Source organism: Gracilinanus agilis, chromosome 6 (assembly GCF_016433145.1).
Source record: "Gracilinanus agilis isolate LMUSP501 chromosome 6, AgileGrace, whole genome shotgun sequence".
NCBI classification, from domain to species: Eukaryota; Metazoa; Chordata; class Mammalia; order Didelphimorphia; family Didelphidae; genus Gracilinanus; species Gracilinanus agilis.
Window position 1 is genome coordinate 15,228,123 of NC_058135.1, and position 20,861 is coordinate 15,248,983.

At 46.4% G+C, this 20,861-nt stretch overlaps 1 protein-coding gene across 1 annotated transcript; it reads right to left on the reverse strand.

Moving 5' to 3' along the window:
- Positions 1-940: 940 nt before the first annotated feature.
- On the reverse strand, positions 941-19,903 carry ERI1 (exoribonuclease 1). The gene is made up of 7 exons (XM_044681111.1): positions 19,778-19,903; positions 19,507-19,673; positions 14,000-14,216; positions 9,173-9,256; positions 8,051-8,160; positions 3,512-3,626; positions 941-1,183 (listed from the first exon to the last, which is right to left on the reverse strand). The coding sequence occupies exons 1-7, from the start codon at positions 19,901-19,903 to the stop codon at positions 941-943; spliced, it is 1,062 nt and encodes a 353-aa protein (XP_044537046.1).
- Between the last annotated feature and the right edge of the window lie 958 nt (positions 19,904-20,861).

Below are 20,861 nucleotides of genomic sequence, written 5' to 3' on the forward strand. Positions count from 1 at the left end.
TGTTGTAATGAATATGAATGGTGACACTTGATTTTTAAGACTATTCTGATAAGCAATCCTTGAAAAGTACATACCTACTTATTATTTACTTGGTTTCTTCAGAAACTTTCAGCCTACAGCTGTGTGGCAGGGGGAAAAAAAAACAAACCTAAAACCTAATCCTCATAAAAACTGTAAAAGAAGTTCAATGTCATGTTTTCTATGATTTTCCCCAAACTACACTTTCCACTTTTCAGTAATCTGCACTAAATAGAAAAATTTTTAATCAGATCCTCTGACCTGACCTGATTTCGTCCAACCATACACAGAGAGGCTGGTCTTCTTCTAACCATAGCAGTAAACTGATGAATGAACATGCCAGCACATTCTTGACCTCTGCCACCCCTCGGTCCAGGACACTGCTGGTCAGACGCTGCCAGAGGAATATGCCTAACACCACAGGGATGAGGTGCTTCCCTGGGAGAATGAGTCCACAGGGGCTAAGAACATGCTGAATTGGACAAATCCACCAGAATGCAGACTGGGCACCTCGTATTCTCAAATATTCAAGCTTACTTCCAAAGGAACATACAGATATATATATACACACACATATATATGTCTGTGTGTGTGAGCCAATGTATACTCTTGCACACACACATAACACATATGAGAATCATTTAACAATACTTTAAGAACTAAAAGTGCTGGTGGCATTGAATTCAAATACTCCCTCCATTTGCTGTTTGTTCAACAAATATATATACACACACACATATATACATATATATTTGTTCAACAAAATACACATATATGCATATATATCTGTAATAAAACTTTAAAATGTCTAAGGTGCTTGACTTTTGCATCGTAGAGTTAGTTCAATGAAATGATTGACCATCTGTTAACTTTTGGTAGCAACCCAAGCTGTGGGCTACCATGCAGGAGGCAATAACCCTTGTTAATTTCGGAAATGTGGCATCTGCGGGGCGGGGGCGCCCTCTACAGGTGAAGAGGAGGACACACTCGTGAGCTGCCCCCCGTGCATCTTCTCATTGACACGCAGCTCACAGCCGTCCCGGAGCATGCGCACCGCGATGCGGGCGATGTTCTTGGAGTCGTCAAGGCCGCTGTGGGGCCGCCCATCATAACTCATCCCCAGCTTTTCAAGCATGATGGTCAACTTGGTCTGGTTCCGAGGAACCTGGGAACAAAGCACATTGGATTATTTGCCACCTGCTTTGAGGGCTCACTCCGAGAGAACACCTGGAACAATTTAAAACTCTAGACCGTTATCTTGATCCCCAGCATGTAAATCTGAGACCAAAAGGGCCTAGTACCTTCCTCAGCCTGTAAAGTTTCTTAGGCAGGAAACAAAGAAACACAAGTAAATAGGCACAGAATACATCCAAGCTTTGGGTATTAGTCAAAATCTTCAACAAATTCATTATTTCAACCAATACTTATTCCAGGGAATGGGATGTTCTAAATAGCTAAGTTTATATATTTAAGCAGCAAGACAAAAAGAGCCCTCAGGCTATATGGAGATCTAAAAGCATCAAGTCTAAAAAAGAATAAGGTGTTGGACACATCCTCCTTAAGAAGGATTTGTAGAGAACTACGGGTGAGAATCACACCGAATGGAAGGGATAGAAAAAGAGCAATCTGTACTGGCAGAGGAAGAACTTGCACTGACCCAATCAAACACCCCCCCCCCCCCCCCCCAGTGTACACCAAATAAAAATTCTTCTAAAATTCACTGGGTATATATCAGAGCACAGTAGCACCTCACACCCACTAAAGCAGGGGGTGGAAAAAACAGCAAAAACTCAATGCTGGTGGAGAAGTGATCAAATAGCTACACTCACACATTAATAATAGTATTGCATGGTAGTAGAATCTGCAGAAGGAAATCTGACAGGATTCTACAAAAAGTAAGAATTCATCCTATCGATCTCCACCCCCATTCGATCCGTATCATTTCACTCTTGGGAATATATCTCAAAAGAACAATAAAAAATGCATTTTATTAAAATACTTGTAGGTGTAAATGAGAGGGAATAAGTAGTAGAATGCTCAATAACATTACATTCGCCAAGGTCATGGGGCACTGTAAACAACAATGACAAACATAGGAAGGCACAGACTTGCACCATGCTAGGTCCTTTGGAAAGAACCCAACTACACTGAGCTGTGTAGTATCTGCTGGATGGGACTGTCAAGCAATGCCTCCAGCATCATCAACTCAAAAGTTCAGAAACAGCTCTACCCCAGAAGGAAAACTGATACTAAGAAAAACGGGGTCTAAGAGCTGAATTCTTCCCAAAACTGCAGAGGAAATAATGTGAAGGATAACCTCAATATCAAATCCGAAGGAGAGAAAATGCACCTGCTGCATGGGAAATCTGGTTGGAAGGAAGGGCAGAGGAGAGGAATCTGTAGGAGCCAGCTCTCCTGGCCCCAAGTGCTGAGGAGACTCATAAGGAGACTCAAAGAACCCAGAAAGGACCTGAGTCAGCATATGCCCACTCTCCTCACCAGCCAGCCACTCAAGGCCAAGTCCAGCTCCTGAGGACATCCCCAACAAACAGTGATATTTGCCACCTCACCAGACTGTCAAAAACAGGGGGAGGGAAAGCCAATGGTGATGAAATGGATCCTTCCTGGCTCTCCTTACCAGCAAGCACCAGCTGCTATCACTACCAAGACTCTGCCTTTAGGGCTCAGGAAAACTACAGGAAGGGATGTACTGAAGTACAACCCCTGAGGAGTTGAGCCAGGGAGGTAAGACACAAAAAAATCAATTCATGATCCGGTAACGGGTGTGCTATACACAGCCAATCTCTAACAGGAACAACAGTAACTTCTTTCTTTTTGAATGGATCTGAATCAAGGGCAAGTGAACAGGACTAGAACCAGACATCCCCAAGAAGAGTAGCCAAATTCAGTCCCCTAAGTCAGCCATGCTAAGAGCCAAAGGGCCCCAAAACCCAGTTGCTGAATGCCTTTTTAGAGTCTGGTTTTTTCAAGAGGACATTACAGTAACAGGTCACCTGATGATCCTGAAACTAAAATGGCCCCATAAGCTAAGAAATCAAGGCAGCATCTGATAATCATTCTACTACCATTCCCCATCCTCCCCTTTTTTCCTAGGGCAGGAACTTGGAAGACTCTGAAGCATCTGAGGCAAGCATCCATGGAGTAGCAGGAGCTAGGCTGAAGACTATGGGGGAATCAATGCTCCATGTGTTCAACTATAATCTATTCCCCTTTACTCCCCACACTTTCCATCCTGAAGTCACCACTCTGTCTGGGCAGCCATAGCAGCAAAGGGAGGGCCATGGTGGCTAGAGCAGCTCACTCACTTCCAATCTGGGAAATGAAAGTAATGTCTGAGAACAATATCAAGTAGATAACCACAAGCCATTTCTGCAGAGGGAATGGTCAAAGGACTTCCTTGACATAAGTATGGGGCATAACAAGTCTGTTAACATCAATATCATCACTGTTTAACAAAATAAACAAATATTACCTTGTAAAAGTTTCCATATGACTTTCGAATATTGATCCACTTTTTGGCAAAAGAAGGGTATCTGAGCCTGCTGATTTGACACTGAATATTCAGGAACTTACTCATATCCCATGAACTTGGAGGGGAGGGGGGAAAAAAAGGAGAAGGTAAATGCTATACTAGAATTACAACTGATTCTTTTCAATCATTCTGATTTGCATTGGCTCTGCTCACTTTTACTTAAATCGTCTTATCCTTTTTCTTTTACAATTAACTAGTCATTATCACTAACTTACAAAATCCGTACTTCTTTACTTGTAACAATCAGTTCTTTCCCTCCTCCCCCCGCATAAACCCCAGCTCCCATGAAAACCAAGTAAAAGATGGCAGAGCCAGGTGAGATGGGGCTGGAGGCAACAATCTCCTATAGGCCATGCCCAACATCAGTCACCCAGTGCCCCCACATACACTCCTGGAAAGCAGCTAGACCTACCATGTAACAGTCCTAAGGCTGACCCTGCTTTCATTAAGCACAGGACAGAACATGGATTTCATGGCTGTTATACATAAGCTTCAACACAAAATGGACACCCATTACTCATCTGTACCAAGATGACAGAACTAAAAGTATATTTCTGCTTATTGTTTTAAAAAAAAAAAGGAAACAGTCAAAAAAATTAAAACATTTTTTAATCAGAAAAAAAGAAGAAAAGGACAAAAGCAGCCAATGCTGACAACAAAACACTTCAAAAAAACTCCTCATTCACCCCTCTTAGTGAACATGAAGGCCTTTCAAGGAGGCCCTCTATTTCCCATCCCAGCTCCCTCTTCTCCCTGACCAGCTCTCACCCCATCCACCACCATGGGGCCAATCAGTGCACCCAAGAGCTCCAGGGAAGCCCCTTCCACTCCACTGGGACACTAGAAGGACCCACACATGGCTATCACAACCCCACCCTTTGTTCCCCAATTCTGTACTCCCTTCGGAGTGATGGCTCCCACTGCCCCTGCTTTTCAAGGATGATATGAGCAAACCCAGCACCGCCTCCCAGCTGTCAGACCTTGCAGGGCCCCTGGTCCAGCCCTGACAAGAGGTCCGAGGCATCACACAGCCTCCCTAGAAAACCTCGGGGGCTCTCTGGAGGCAGCCCTCAGATCTCCAGTCTCAAAGCTCTTTCTAAATGCAGCCACCAGAACTAAACTTATGTCTGAGTCCAGGGCAGCAGAGAGCTGGGCACTATTCTCCACTCCCAGCCCCTCATCTTTAAGACTGATCTGCTGTTACTACCTTGATAACAGGGCCTCCCTCTATCCATTGCTGATGGAGAGCAGGGCTTCCCTCTGGCCAAGCACTGCCACCCTAAGTCCTCCGAACACCCCCAGTCTTCTTCAAATTGCTGCCTAGGAGAGTGCATTCTGTCTGAGAGAGGGCCGTGAATGGTCATTAATGCCCATTACCACTCTCCTTAGATTCAGCCCAATGCACCTGTTGGCCAAGGCATTTGGGGGTCTTGATTGTGCTGCCTGACACGTCAGCTGTATTAGCTCCCCTCTGGGTCACCTTGGTTAAGTCTGCCGTCCATTGCACATTTAGCCAAGTCACTAATCAGGGTTAAACACTAAAAGGGCCAGCAGAGATCCCTGGGGAAGGTGGCTTCCTGACAAAATGCCCCAGAACCAAAGACTCCTCTTTGGGCCCCAGCATTCAGCTGGTCTCCAATATACCCCGGCCCATACTTTTCCACCTTGTCCAACACCAGTAAGACTCCCCTAACCTCCCAGTCTCCTCATGTGGTCAAAGCAAAGAGAAGGCTGGTCCCCACAACTGCTGGTGCTGAAGCCAGACTGGGATCTCTGCTTCCTCTTGTCCATGTTCAAAAGCCAGTCAAAAGTATCTGGATACGACCAGCATCCAACTAGATGCAGGCCCTCCTCCCTTCCAGTGCCACCACCTCTCTTCCACTGCCTCATCCAGCCCTCTTCTCATAGCTCCATCCAGCTCTGGCTGAAGCTGCTCTGGGTTCTGCTGTGCCTCACTCCACTTCATCCATCCAGCCTTCCACCAGGCCTCCTAGCCCCCTCCAGCCTTTTCCTCTTGCTGGCTCCTCACCAGCCTCCCTCAGCCAAGCCAAGCTTCCATGCTCCTGCACCTCTGCTCCATTCCCTCTGTCCTTTGGGCATCTTTGGTTCTTCTCGTCATCCTTGTTTCCTTGGTATCCTCAGAACATCATTTCCTAGATGCCTAGCCCCCAGGGCAACAGCACTGAGTGTGTGGGATCGTCCCTGCTCATGCCCCAGGCCACGGACATCTGCTCTAACTCGGGTCTGGGCTCCATCAGATCATCCCAGCTGGTCTCTCCTCCTCTGCTGTCAATGCTGAGGTGTGAGCGTCCCCATCCCCAGACTGTTTCTACCTTGATAGTCAAGTTCTGCAATGGACATCAGGTCCTATCTTTAAAAGGGAAAAATCAGGGCATCTGCCCCTGGCAAATGCCAGAATAACCAAAGTCTACATCTCCCCCCTTGGCCAGTCTTGCTCCATCCTCCCTCAGCCTGGCTATTTCATGCTCCTGATCAGGTACCCTCTGCCTGTGGTCTACTCTGATGGCAGTCTCATCTCTCCAAGCTTCACCCCAATGCTCTACCATGCTCCTCCCCACTGAGCCCCAGTGAGTGCTCCTCTGTACCCCATTTTCCTTCTCCTCCTCCATGTCCTGTCAAATCTTTGACATAAGTCCCTATGACATTCCCCCCTGGAAAGCAAATGCTAGGAGTCAGGACTTTGTCCTACTTGTTTCTCACTTTCTGGGTCCTTAAGACGTGGCCTTGCTGGAGGTCGTAGGCTCTGGGCTAGTTCCTCCCTTTATCCTGATGGTTCTTGGGGTGCCCAATTCTTCTTGCTCCTGCTGAGCTCCTCATTCCCTGGCCAGCAGGCCACAGAACAGAACAATAGTTTCTTCTTACCCCCTTCCTTTGCCAGCTGGAATTTGAAAGAATCCAGGCAAGGACACACTCATCCAGCCTCATGATCCAAGGCTCTCTCCTGTGACCAGGCGCCAGTCACCGCTCTGTTGGGAACAGGGGTGCAGACGCCAAACCTACATCCCCTAGGGCAGCCACAGCCCTCACTTCTTCATCCTGTCTCTGTCTTCGGAAGCCTGGCCTTTGTCAGCAGCAGGCCTTTACCTCCAGCTGGGTTCCCATCTTCAGTCCAACAATTACTGGTCATGATCTCTAACACCATTCCTACATTCCCCAGCAATGTCGCTGGCATCTGCACAAAATCCCCAGAAGCACGTGGCAGCCATCCCACCTGACGAGTCCAGGATCTCTCTGCCACATCTGGGCTATCTGGTCTCAGAAGACAGCAGCTCTCCATTATGCAACTGACCTCCAAGGGGGAGGCCTCAATCACCACTCTGCTTTTCTCTCCTTGCTCCGACCTCTCCAGGACGCTCTCCCATCTGACAGCCCCGTTAGACATCTATAGGGGAAGGACAAGCAGCAACTTCCTCCTCGATGGCCAGGTTCCTGCTCTTTAGCGAGAGTCAGAGAGCTGCCCCCAAGCCCCAGGTACTCCAGTGTCCTCTTTCTCAGGGGCACACTCTTCCACACTCCAACCTATGTCCATTGGCCAGAACTCCCTTTCCTAGGAAACCATGATAAGCACACAGGACTTAAGGTATCCAAAAGAGGAGGCCAGACAGAAAGGAGCAGGGAAGTTCAGAGGGAAACAGCTGATGTGGGCATCACTGTTAGGAGAAAGCTTCATGGAGAAGATGGGCCTAGAAGTGCAGAGAGGAAGGAGATGGGGAGATATCAGGGGAGTCCCAACAAGCAGAAATTGAGACACAGAGAAGGGATGAGCGTGCAGTATCTAGAGGCAACTGCACCCAAGATTTGGAGAAGGGAATATTTGGGGGGGGAGCTGAGGGGAGGCAGAGCTGGATAGGCCTGAGAAGTAGGCTACTGGGTTTAAGAGAGGCAAGCAAAAGGCAGGTGGCACAGCAGGAACATCCCTGACAACACCAATCATATTAGCCTCACATTACTCGTCTGCAAATGACAGGGATAACAACAGAAGAAGGTCTTGGGAAACTTTGAAATGCTGACTAACAAGGGGGGGGGGGGCGTGTGAGAAGGGCAGGCCGTCCATCAGACAAGGAGCTAGGTACTACACCAAGGACAGAGGACACAAAGAGGACCACCTGTGCCCACCCTCAAGAAGCTTTCATTCCTCAGAGAAGCTCTTTTGCTTCAAAGCTCTCCTAGTTAGGGGTACATATGAATGTGCTGCCAGCTGCTCCCCCCTTGTCCTCCTGCCCTCTTGGATGGCCTTCTGGAATCCCTGTTTGCCCCCTTCTTCCAGCCTAGGCAGCTCTAGATGGGTTTCCTGCTGGATGGACCCTTGGGAAGCACTGTTACCATACAGCTCTCCTTTATTCTGAGAAGTGAGCACCTGTTGCAGCTTCTCTTTTATCCTCACCAGAAGTCTGCATGTCTGTCCGTTCGTCCGTCTGTCTGCAATGGGCACCGTTGGTCCCCAGGGCATCTACTCACCCATCTGTCAATATGGAGTACTTGTACGTGGTTCCTAGCTCCTTCAGCTTCATCCACTCCACTACATTGCGAAGCACCTGCGGGAAAGTGGCGGCTCGGTCCACCATATCCTAAAAATGGAAAATTTCCAAGAGGGGCTCAATCTCAAGAGATACCATGCAGCAACATCACAAATCAGGGTGGGAAAGGGGGCTGTCTGAGGACATCTTTTAACTCTCAAGATTTGTTGGTATTTTTTTTTAAGTAACCCATTACCTGAATCTAAGCTCATCTATCACTCCTGAACAAAGGGATAGGGGGCATCCCTCTTTAAGATAATATTTATTTACAACCAGGGACTGGGAGAGAGCTCAGGATTAAGGGTAACTGTCACCAACCTAACATAACTGGGGAGTGCAATGATTCAAACTTTAGGGCAGAACTAATCACCACTATCCTAATAGAAGAACTTTACCAAAGGGCCAGGGAGCTAAATCATTAGACTAGGTTTATCACAAGATGGGCTATGAACAAGAAATGAATTAAACAGGACACCAAATATTAGAATGGCATCTCTCCTAAACATCTTGATATGAATAACCATCAGATGCATCCCTACCATGAGAGGTTGAGGAAAATCTTACAAGGTGGTCAATTCTAGCCAGCTAGGAGAATTCTAGACCTTCCTGCCAAGCTGATCAAGGGGACATATTTATTTGCGATTTCCTGCTATTATTTTAAAAAAAAAAACAAAGCTTAAAATATCTTTGAAGAGGGCAGCTAGGTATCACACTGGATAGTGCCAGGCCTGGGATCAAGAGAACCTGGGTTCAAACCTGGACTCAGACATTATCTAGTTATATGACCCTGGGCAAGTCACTTAACCCCAACTGCCTAGCCTTTGCCCTATCTTAAGAGTTGTTACTAAGACAGAAAGTAAGGGTTATAAATATGTATGTGTGTGTGTATATATATATATATATATATATATAAAATCTTTGAAGACTGTTATGTGATAAGGAACACCATCATTTGAATTTTAATTACACTGTCAAATAACAAACCTTTGCTTTAAAAAAATAAAGCCTGAATTTTCAGTCCCTTTCTCACACTATAAACATAAAAAGTCCATGGCATAATCACCTGTGTAATTCCTGTAAGGCTGATGCAGAAGTCAGAAAGCTGCGTGTTAATCTCTGGCCTCACATACTGTTGGAAGGTGTCTTCCTACAAGGCAAAGATATCAAGGGGCTTATCTATCTGCATGTGAAAACCAGGCAAAAACTCAGCCACAACAAGGTGACTTTGGAGACCAGCAGCAACAGCCCTTTCTCAAGTTCTAGCACTTTCCAAGGCACGGACACTTCTCTTTAAAACTGGAGAGAGGTTACAGTTAGTTACAAGTTGGGTTGGAGGGTTTGGAGAATTCCAACATACTCCAGAAGATAAGCAAATTTTTAGAATCTCATGCAAAGTTTTTATTAATAAAAAGTAGTAAGGAAATAATAGGTGGGTCGCAAAACCCAAGGTGAAATCCTCTGTGTAGGTTCTATGAGAGCAAAATGCAGACTGTTCAGTGGCCAAGGGCTCCCAAACTAGCCCTGGTCTGACAAACAGGAAGCAATGTTTCTCATTTATCAGCTCCTCAGACACTATTGCCCCCAAGCTTGCAGGATTAGCACCCTCTGGAGAGCAAGTACCATCATTCCCAAAGTCAAACAGCTTGCCTGGGCCCATGGAAGAACCAAAACTACCTGTAGACTTTCAGGGCACAGTGTAATTAGAATTTTGTACCCCAAAACTCCATTTCCCAGAATCCTACTTTTGTCCTTATGTTATGTCCTTATGTGTTGGAGAGAAGTTTCTGTAACCCCGCCCTCTCACGCTCTTCTCCCACTTTCACAGTCTGGAAAACTTATCTTTACTCAGGCTATACTTTTCCTCTACTTCAAGTGATTATTAATAAATCTTACAAAATATAATACCTGGAGTTACTGGATATTAATTTTAATCTTACAACACTGACTCCTTCTTAGGGTAGAATATAAATCTTTGGGGCAGCAGTGAGCATCAACAAGTCTTTCCTTCTGTTGAAGCACAATATGCCTTCTGGGAAAGGCAACATGAGGGTTGCCAGGCAGTTGTCATGTACTCCCTTCCCTCTATGATTGTGCTTGACAACATGTCTCTGAAAATTTGAGGCTCCAAAGGGGATCTAGCCCTCCATCTGTGATCATGAATCCTGAAGATACTCATCATCTCCCTTGTTTTGAGCACCAATTCCATGAGAGCAGCCTTCACTGAAAGCCACGCTATATTCTCAGTCCATCAGCCTTTCGATAAACCTATTGCCTACCTAGCACAGAAAGGAGAAGGGGGGAGTCCACCTCAATGAGTTTTCCATATAACTGAACCCAACTAATGATTTGAGATGTAAATCTTTCCAAAACCTTGTGCTTTCTTCAATAGAGCATTCCAACTAAATCTTTTCTTTTGAAACTTAAGCAATGCCATGTGTGACAGCTGTGATCCAGTTAGGTCCTCAGGCTTTCAGCTTCCATCAGGTAGGCAAAGCTGTTGACCAAGTTCAGACTTTCTGGAAAGCAAATTTGAAACTGCCCCAAAAGTGACTTAAACTGCACAAATCCTCTAACATAGCTATTCTGAGACTAAAGATCAAAGAGGAGGGGCCTGCTACTTGTACAAAATTATTTTTAGTTGCTTTGGTGGCAAAGAATTGGAAATTGATGAGATGTCCACCAATTGGGAAATGGCTGAACAAATGTAGTATGTAGTATGTAGTATGACAGTGATGGAATACTGGAATGACAAAGAGGTTGATTTCAGAAAGAGGTAGAAAGACCATCATGAACTGATGTGGAGTGAAGTAAGCAGAACCAGGAGAACAATGTACACAGGAACAGCAACACTGTGGAATGATCAACTGTGACAGGCTTAGTAACTCTCAGCAATACAATGATCCAGGACAATTCTGAAGGACTCATGACAAAGAATGTGATCCACCTCAAAAGAAAGAACTATTGAAGATGGAATGCAGAAGAAAGCATATGATTTATCACTTATTTGGGTTTGGGTTTTATATGATTATTCTTTTATAAAAATGAACAACATGGAAATATGTTTTGCATGATAATATATGTATAATCCAGATCGAATTGCTTGTCAGTTCTTGGGGAAAGGAGTTGACAACTTGGATCATATAACTTTGGAAAACTTATATGGAAATCTGTAATTACATGTAATTGGTAAAATAAAATATTTTTGTAATTAAGAAAAAAGAAATAAATTATGAAATGGACAATTTCAGAGGCATCTGAAAAGACCTGAACTCCCTGATACAGGCAGAGTGAAATGAGCAAAAGCAGGACAATGACAATGATATAGAAGAGAAAATAACTGAAAGTTGATAAGTCAGAATAGTCATCAAACCCCCCACCCCAAGTAGAGGACTGAAAATGAAACATACCAAGTTTAAAAATCCATGCCCACTGGGTGCCAGGCTCTGAGCTAAGCAGTGGGGATGCAAACTGAGGCCAGGGGCTCCCAGTCTACTGGGGAGACAGCACGCACATCCACAGAATATATAGGCCAGATACTGGAGGTCACCTCAGAGGGAAGGCCTGGCAGGCATGAAGCTTCTTGGAGGTGGGATTTCAGCTGGGACTTGAAAGGAACCAAGATGCAAGCATAAAGATGAAAAGAGTTGCAGGCCTTCAGGACGATCAGAGAAAACACCCAGAGTTGGGAGATGAAATTATTGTTGTTCAGTATGGGGGCAGAGTAGTGGAAGGGACAGCTTATGATCTGACCTGATATAAACAAAATAGTTTTCAACTGGCTTAGGAAAATAAAACGTAAAAATGCTGACTCTCAGGACAGGCCCAAATCTTCACTAGCATACTCCATCCCAAGAAAACCAGCAATCCAGGCAAAAACAGAAGGAAACCCAGGGTACCCCTTTTCTCAGAAGGGTGACCGAAGTTAAGAAGAGACCTCCGCTGTTTGCCTCCCCCAGAGGCCCTGGAGATAAGGCACTGGGCCCAGAGCCCACCCTTGGGGCTCAGCATGTCTGGCATCTCCTTTGCTGGATCCTCCTCCCTTCTCCCTCACATTTGGTGATCTCACCTGCTCCCAGAGATTCAACCAGCTCTAGCTGCCAATTGTCATATTTCCAACAGTCCTTAGGATGCTTTAAACTGGTTAATGCACCCCACACCAAACTCATGATCTTTACCTCTAAGCTATGCCCCTGCCACTCTCCCAGTGCCATCCTCAGGGTCCCAACCTAGGAGTCATCTGGATTCTTCACTCTCTCTTACCCCCCAAGTCCAAGCTATTTCCCTCTATAACTACAATGTCTCTAGAATATGCCCCCAGGCTGGGGTAGCAAGCCCTCATCACCTCACATCTGGCCTATTGCAAGACCTGCTGGAGAGATCTGCCAGCTCCAGGCCATCCTCCATCCAGCAACCAAAGGGACTTTCCTAAAGTACATGCAGGTCTGACCATGTCCCCTCTTGTTAGTAATGTCCTTCCATCACCTCTAGGATCAAATATAAAGTTCTGTTTAGCATTCAAAGCCCTTGACCAACTGGACCCCTCCTGCCTTTCTACGCTTCTAACATTACTTTTTTCCATGTGCTCTTTGCTTTGGTGACACCAGCCCCCTTTCCTAGTCCTTGAAGAAGACAAGGAATCTCCTAGCCCTAAGCCTCCGTACTGAATGCCCCCCTTACCCCATCTTCCCCTCTGCAGACTTCCTGACTTCCTTCAAGACTCAAGTCAAATCCCACCTTCTTTCTAGAGGAAGCCTCTCCTCGATCCCCTTAAAGCTAGGGTTTCCAACATAACCTGGGTATATCCTATTTGTACATAAGTGTTTGAATGTCACTCTCCTCATTAGCAGACTGTGAGCTCCTTGTGGGCAGGGACAGTTTCTGCCTTTCTTTCTACCCATACAAGTGTTCGGCACAGTGCCTGGCCCATAGGAGATGAGGAATACATTCTTTCTTACTTGATGGTCATGATATGCACCTGCTGTTAGTCACCTAAAGTGTTTCCCCGATGGCTGAATTCCTAGTATCATTCCTGGCCTGAACCACAAATGCCTGAGTTCTTTATCCTTTGGTTTGTAAAGGGATCTCCATCAGATTAATAATGGTCACAGACTCACGGAATCTGGAAGTTGTGAGGGTCAGCTGTGGTGACCATCTAGTCTGTATCCACACTCCAAAGAAACACACTTTCTAACCCCCAACAAGTGGTCACAAAGCCACAGCCTTAAGACCTCTCCATCTCCCTCATCAACCCCTTTGTGGGTTAAATGATTCTTCTGGTTAAGAAGTTTCCCCTAACAACACAACAAGCTAAACTGGTCTCTGTGTAACCTTGGTTCTGCCCTTTGGGGTAAAAGAGAATGAATCTCATCCTTCCTCCATGACGGCTTCTCACATTTCTGAACCTGGCTATCTTTGAGGAGGCTCCCAGTCTTCCTCTTTTCCAGGCTAAATGTGCCTGGGTCCTCAGGAAAAAGTATTCTCAAAGACCTGAGCCTAAACAAGGGGCTCACAGCTAGGAAGCAACCTCCCCAATGGGGGCATACTCGCCACCAGCAGAGATCACCCCTATATACAACTGACCCTACAGCCACCCTGGAGACAAATTAGCTAGCTAGCCCTAGCCCTGTGACCAAGAGGCCACCCATCTAGCTGTGAAGGTCACCTTAGACTATGCTCTCATGGGACAGCCTGGGAGAGCCCAGGCTCACCATGCCAGGGAACTTGGCAAAGGAGAGGCCTGGGTAGGGAGGACCCATCAAAGGCAGGGTAATGACCAGCTAAGAGGACAAAAAGGGAAGAACTCTATTAACAGACGCAGGCCCTGCTTTATTTTATGAGCATGTGCTATCCCAATACAGACAGACAGAGCAGAGAACCTGGGTTCACTTACTATTTCCAGGGTGTGAGTGTTCAGTAAGACAATTGGAAACTCAATGATCTCATGAGTGAACTCGGGGGGATTGCCCTCTTCACAGGTGGCTTCAAAGTCAATGACACAGATGTAGTCGTAGTAACCATCAGCGATGACACCATCCTCCCGCTGCTGGGTCAACTTCTCCTTCTTGTAGTAGTTCTTAAGCCTCTTCTTGAGGACATCCTTCACACCTCTAAGGAGAAAGGAGAAGAGGCTCACTCTCAGGCCCCATGCTCAGAGCCATTGGCTCATTAGTCTAAGACTACAAAGGGAGTCATCAGATAACTGGCCCAACACCAGTCAGTATACAAAGAAAGAAAGAAACCCAAGCTAGCAATAATTGTGATGGGAAAAGTCTCCAAATCCCTAATAATTCAAGAAATCTACTATAAAGCACCTATGAGGTTCCTCCTCAGACCTATCATCTTGGGGAGAGTTTTATGCCAAAAGAGGGAAAGAGACAAACGCTGCAAAGTTAAACCTGAGGCCTTGGAAATAGCTGCATAAACTAGTCCCATCCCCAAAATGCTCACTCTCTGACCCAGCCACAGCACTACCAGCACTATCAGCTGAAGAAATCAAGAGGAAATTTAGAAAAAGATGTAGCAGCTCTTTTCTTGTTACCCCAAAATTGGAAACAAAGGGGGTATATCCTTCTTTTGGAGAATGATTAAACTAATTGTGGTATACAGACATAATGAAATATTTTAGTGCCCTAAGAGATGATGAAATGGAAACTCAGAGGAAACTAGGAACTGATGCCAAGCAAAGTGAGACAAATGAGGGGAACAATGTCCACAACAGTAATGACAACGATGTGATGAAAAACCACTTATAGCAATATCTAAAAGAATAAAGTCAAGCACATTTGAGATGATGAACTTAAAAATGCAAAAAGAAAAATACATTTGCAGACATAGCTAAGATGGGAATTTATTCTGCTCAACCATGTATATACGTATTGAAGGATTTGGCTTATTTTAAATTTGCCCAATGGAGAAAGGAAGTAGTGTGGGAAGGGCATATTAATTTACTTACCCCACCACCACATACACAGATACCTTAAGAATAAAAATTATCAAATAAAAAAGATAAAAATAATGTATAGGGAAATAGGACTTAAAACTGTCAGCAAAGCCTAATAATAAAACGAACCATTTTAACAAGAATAGTATTACAGTGTCTCTACTGAGGTAAATGAAGAAATCTCCTAACAGATAATGAAAATGGCCTGCCAGTGGTGCCCGCTCTTTTCACAAACAAGTTTCTCCAGTGTCCACAAGGATCCAATTCACCCCCTTCAGCCCTCAGTCTGAAGTGATGGTTCAGTTACACAGGTGCCCACACTACATCCTGAGTTAGGCAGTCCCCCACCACTGAAAGTATAGGCTTGAGTACAAATTTCACTATGGAAATTAGACCTGAGTGCCCAATATTGTGGGTCCCTTCCCTTTCTTCTGCCTCCTGAGCAAAGCACACCGAGATCCTCTTTATCAATCTGGCCCACAGAACTGAGGGTTGGGAGGGCCTGAGAAACAGTCAGTGCTTCCCAGGTTGGGTACAAAGTGCTCTCAAGGTCTTCTTTACTGCCATTAGCTGTGTGATACAATCAGAGCTTTGGCTCGAGGGCTGGATGGGGCTGGATGGGGCCTCGTTAGAGAACAGCTAGTCCAAACTCATCTGAAAGTGGATAACACTGAGGGGAAGAGACATGAGTCAAGGTCACAAAGGCAATGAGCAACAAAGTTGACATTCTGGTTTTTTGGTAAGACAGTGTCTTCCCAGCTCCCCCACAGCTGGATAGACAACAGCAACTTCCCAGCCCAATACTGATACTTTGCAGCTTTGCTGCCCCATTATTCTTGCTGGAGCTAGCTGACTCCTCTGTGGGCATCCTGGTGATCCCTACTCTCAGATATTCAAACCTCAATGGGGGCAGAGTTGGTATGGCCACCCCAGTGCTTTAATCTGACCGTGTGTTCTCAGTCTCCCTGGCAGCAAGGAGTGTCCAGCAAGGCTGACTGCTGAATCCAGGCCCACAGGCTCCAATGCAGATTTCTTTCTGGGGTACCACAGGCAAGGAGAAAGAATACTGTATTTGGGATCAGGAGACCTGGGTTTGCTATAGTCCCTTCTATCTTGACATGGCCTCCTGGGGACACCCAGAAACTCCTGATCAGAAGTATGTTTTTAAACACACAAAATTATACAGAATTACCCCCAAAAATCAATATTTCATTATATTGAAGTAAAGATGCCCAAGCTCTAAAGCCCTTGAAACTTATCTCAGGCAGGTAAAGGGCTCCTCGTCTACAAGATCCCTTCCAGGCTAGTCGCATACTGAATTAGGTTTCAAAAGTAATGTTGCCTGTTAAATTGTCTCTCAATTTATTCTGTTAAAAGTTTCCCGGTCACCTTTTAATCTGGTTCCGGCCCTCCCCAAAGACAGAGAGAGAGAGAGAGATAGAGAGAGAGAGTGAGTGTGTGTGTGTATGACACCTCTGCTTAATCAACAAAGGCCTGAAATAGATGAAGAAGGAAATTACAACTTGAACACACACACTGGGCCTGACTTGAGAAGGCCTGGCTGAATGCTAGACATTCTCTCCCTACTAGCATACAGGAGCATTCCTTTGTGCCTCCCCACAAACACTTGGGATCTTTCTCCCTAGACCCGCCCCCACCGCAACCCCTTCCCTCATGGAGAGCTGCCTCATCCTCCCACATCTTCCTCAGGCTCCCAGCCTGGGAGTCATCCTGGACCCCTCACAGCCAACGTGGTGCCTAGACCTGTGCGTTTCACCTTTGCAGCATCTCTTGTCCACTGAGGCTGCCCACCCCGGTGCAGGGCCTCCTCCTGTGTCTGGACCATTGCAGCAGCTGCTTGGGGGGATGCCTGCCTCAGGGCCCTCCCACTCCAGTCTGTCCCCCATTCAGCCACCAAAGGTTTTTTCCTAAAGCTCAGGATTACCCATGTTCCCCCTACTCTATAAGCTCCAATGGCTCCCTACAGCCTCCAGGATCACACACAGCATTATCTCCAGCCTCTGGCTCCCTTTCCAGGCTTAGCCCTCACTCCTCACCACGTCCTCTTCCATCCAGAGACCCTGGCCTCCCAGCTGCTCCACCTCCAGGACCCCCCATTTCCTGCCTGGCCGCAGGCTCTTCCTCATCCTCCTGATTGCTGACCTCCCTGGTTTCCTTTAAGTCCCTCCTAAAACCCCACCTTGTGCAGGAAGCTTCCCCAACACCTCCTCATTCCAAGGCCATGCCTCCATTCATTACTCCCTACTTCTGCCTGCAGCAGGTTTGCACCCACTTGTCTGCATGTCATCTCCCCCGAGGCTGGAAGCCGGGCCCTTGTCTCCCTGGGTCTCCAGTGTCGTGGTGCCTGATCCGCTCTCCCCAGTACACTGTCAACCCACAGCAGCCCAGGGCGGACTTCAGCAACCACTCCAGCACTAGAGCCCAGACATTCCCTGGCAATGGGGACACCTGAGGCCCACACACAGATGAGTACTGGTGAGATGATTGTGGGCCAGGTGAGGTGGTAGGGACTACCCGGACCTGTGGCTGAAGAATACCCTCCAAAACAGCCCCCTGAAATCTGCCAATAAACTGGACATCTAGCCTAGGGATAGAATCTCATCCATGGAAACAAAGAGCACCAGCCATGCCCAGGCTGTGAACTGTCCAACTCATCATGCCTCAGTGGTCTGTCTGTGAACACGGGGGCAGACACTAAGTGCTGGAAAGGGCCTTCCAGGGACCTAAAGTAAGGAGAATGGGCATAACCGCTGACATTCAGAGTGCCTGTGAGGTGCTGGCACTATGCCGAGTGTCGTATGATTATTAGGCCCTGAGAGGCAGGGGCTAAAACAAAGGCAGACAGAGGTGAGGTGACTCATTCAGTATCACTTAGCTACTAATAGAGACCAGATTCAAGTCTCTTTAACTCCTGAACCAGAACTCAACCTACTGGGCCTCCACCAAGCTACCTCTAATCTAAGGAAAAAGTATTTTTAAAGGCCACAGAGGTTCATGACCTGGCCCAGGCCCAGAACCCAGCCAGCATTCTGAACTTAGTGCATAGCTCCCACAGACCAGGGCCCAGCCCAGGGGCCATCTTCCCTGGCCCGGTCTGGCTCATCAACCACACACCTTCTGAACTCTTAGAGAACAGAAGCTCCTGGAGGGCAGGGGCTGTCCAGCTTGTCTCTTCTTGTAATCTGTCTTTCTTGTCCCTTCTTCCTTCCTTTCACTCTTCAGACAGCATCAGGTTGCCTCAATGCCATTTAATATGTTCAGCATAAGGATGTACCGTTTGTCATCTGCAAACAGTGTATGCACATTCTCTCTTCCAGTCTCCTTCCCCTTTTTCCCCCATTTCTTCCCTCTTTCCCTCTCTCCCTTCCCATTTCCTACCCCTCTCCTCTCCTCCCATCTCTCCACTCCTTCCTTTCTCCCCCTTTCTCCTTCCATCTCTCCCTACCTCCTCCCTCTCCCCCTCTCTCCATAAACAAGTCATTCCCTTCTATGATTAACCGCAAAAGACAAGGTCCCAAATGAAGACATTGCCAGGCCAGAGAAGGACTGGTTCTGTGACACCAGCCCAGGAAGCTTCTAACCAGCATGGGGGACAAGAGACAGACTGCACATGCTGGCAGCCTCTGCAATGCCCCTAGTCTCTCTACAAGGAGGGATAAGGGTCACTCCAGCCTTCTCTTCTCTTCTGCCACTTTCTGCTGGGTGGACTCAAGGCAAAGTTCATAGTCACTGTTTCCATCATGTCTTCTGTAACTCTCTCTCATTAGGAGGGCTGGGCTTCCCTCTACAATCCTCAGGAATTTATTTGTATGCTTTCCCAAATGTGATTCTGAGAAGGGAGCATCCACTAGCTTTACCCAACAGCCCCCACGGCAGAGTTAGACTTCCAGAATGGTTTAGAACCCAGGTCCCAAGAGTAAAGACACTGTCAACTACAACTCCTAACAGCTAGCAGCTAAGAGTAAAGACACTGTCAACAATTTCCAAGTAACTGAAATGTGATGCTGACTTTCCTTGAAATCAGAAATGACTTTCCTTAAAAGATTCTGATTTGAGACTTAAACCTTTAAATCAAGGAGATGAACTAGATTAAGCACAGAGGGCAGTTCTCCCTGGCACAGGGGCCCTCCAATGCCCTGTAGCCCAATCCACTCTAGAACAAATGAGAAACCTGAAGGGAAGTGCCATCTCCCCAGTATGGACCAGAGATGGTACACCAAGCTAAGTTCCTTAGCTCCAAATTCAGGCTTTTTTACTCCCTGCACCTACTTCCTGGAACCTCCTGTCCTTTAGAGAGATAAATCCTTGAACCAAAATACCAGCTGCCTTGCTCTTCTCTTTTTTCTACATCTCACTATTAAATAGACTTTTCAAATTAAAACTACATCAAAAATCACAGGTCCTAACAGATGAAGTGTAAGAATTAAAAAACATACCTGGTTTCAAGCTTGAATTCTGAAAGTTTAGCTCGGAGTTCTTCCTTACTCATTCGATTAATGTAACCATTAGTAACGGCAATCTCTTTGTAAACTGGGTCACTGAAATCACTTGTACTGGAGACGATGGGTTTCTTTCCATTTGTTTCTTGGCTGTGTTGTTTACTCTGGAAAAAAAAATTGATATATTCTCTAATAAGACTGAAAATTCCAGAAAAGAAGTATTCTCTGAGGTACTATGTCCCCTCCTTGCCCCATACGGATAACTTGCCATGGGCACAGTTAGGGAGAAGGTATCCCTCCTGTTAGCTGGGTGCCACATTCCTGACATCAGCAAGCCAGCACCCCTCTGGTCTTCCCCAGGCTCTCTTGTTCCCTTCTTGCCAACCTTTTCCATAAATACAATATTATAAATTGGTGGTCAGATCTAGCTATACTCCTAGAGCCCAGAATGTAGCAAATGTGTGTCCTGAGGAAAGGGGGAAGGAATTCAGAGTGAAATATGCCAGCCCTTTCAAGTGGGAACGCCCACTGGTTTGCTGGGGAGGAGAATTTCCTGTATTTAAAGCTATAAATGCAAACTTTCTTAGGGAAGAAGCATAGTCCAGTCTCAAACTCACAAGCAGAGCTTAAGTCATAATCTGGAGGTGCTCTCAAAAGGTTTGCTTGGAAATACACACAGAAACAAGGTTCTAAAGAGGGGCTGGGGTCCAAAGCCAGCCAGCAAAACTCCCTGATTTAGCCACAACATGGATCAGCTTTTGTAGGGCAACAAAAGATGCTCTAAACTGGAAATGGGGTCAAACTGGCAAAAAGAAAACAAAGAGTGGGCAGGCCCTAGGATGACACAGAGGGCAGCTGTGTATGCCTGGGTGTTTGCAGGTGCTCATTTAGATCAATATCCAGCCAAAGAGCACAGGAAGAAGGAAAAACCTGGGCAGTCAACCATGGTAAGGGCTCACTATCAGCCAAGACAACCAAGCATTGGAGGGGCAGAGATAGACTAGGGTCAGAGGTCTGTCTACCAGTGGCAAATCCCAAGTATGTGGGCATAAGATGCAACAAAAAGGAGGGAGAAGGAAAAAGGGAAAGAGACAGAGACTGAGAGAGAAAGAGATAGAGAGAAAGAGATAGAGAGAGATAGAGAGAGAGAGAGAGATAGAGAGAGAGAGAGAGAGAGAGAGAGAGAGAGAGAGAGAGAGAGAGGAGCTGAAGGTCTCTGTCTTCAGTGGCAAACCAATGGCACGTGTGCCAGAGGGGGCACTCAGAGCCCTCTTTGTGGGCACACACTCCATCGCCCCAGCAGAGAGTACGCCAGAGTCTGTTATTAGAAAGCCAGAGGGATGTAGGGTAGT

What these genes read in the sequence shown, in the direction of transcription:
- ERI1 (XM_044681111.1), bottom strand. Translation starts at nt 19,903, where the DNA reads ATGGAAAAGGTTGGCAAGAAGGGAACAAGAGAGCCTGGGGAAGACCAG. An exon ending in TCTCCCTAACTGTGCCCATG is followed by an intron (nt 19,674 to 19,777) that starts GCAAGTTATCCG and finishes TTTTTTTTCCAG; the next exon opens with AGTAAACAACACAGCCAAGA. An exon ending in GAATTCAAGCTTGAAACCAG is followed by an intron (nt 14,217 to 19,506) that starts GTATGTTTTTTA and finishes CTTTCTCCTTAG; the next exon opens with AGGTGTGAAGGATGTCCTCA.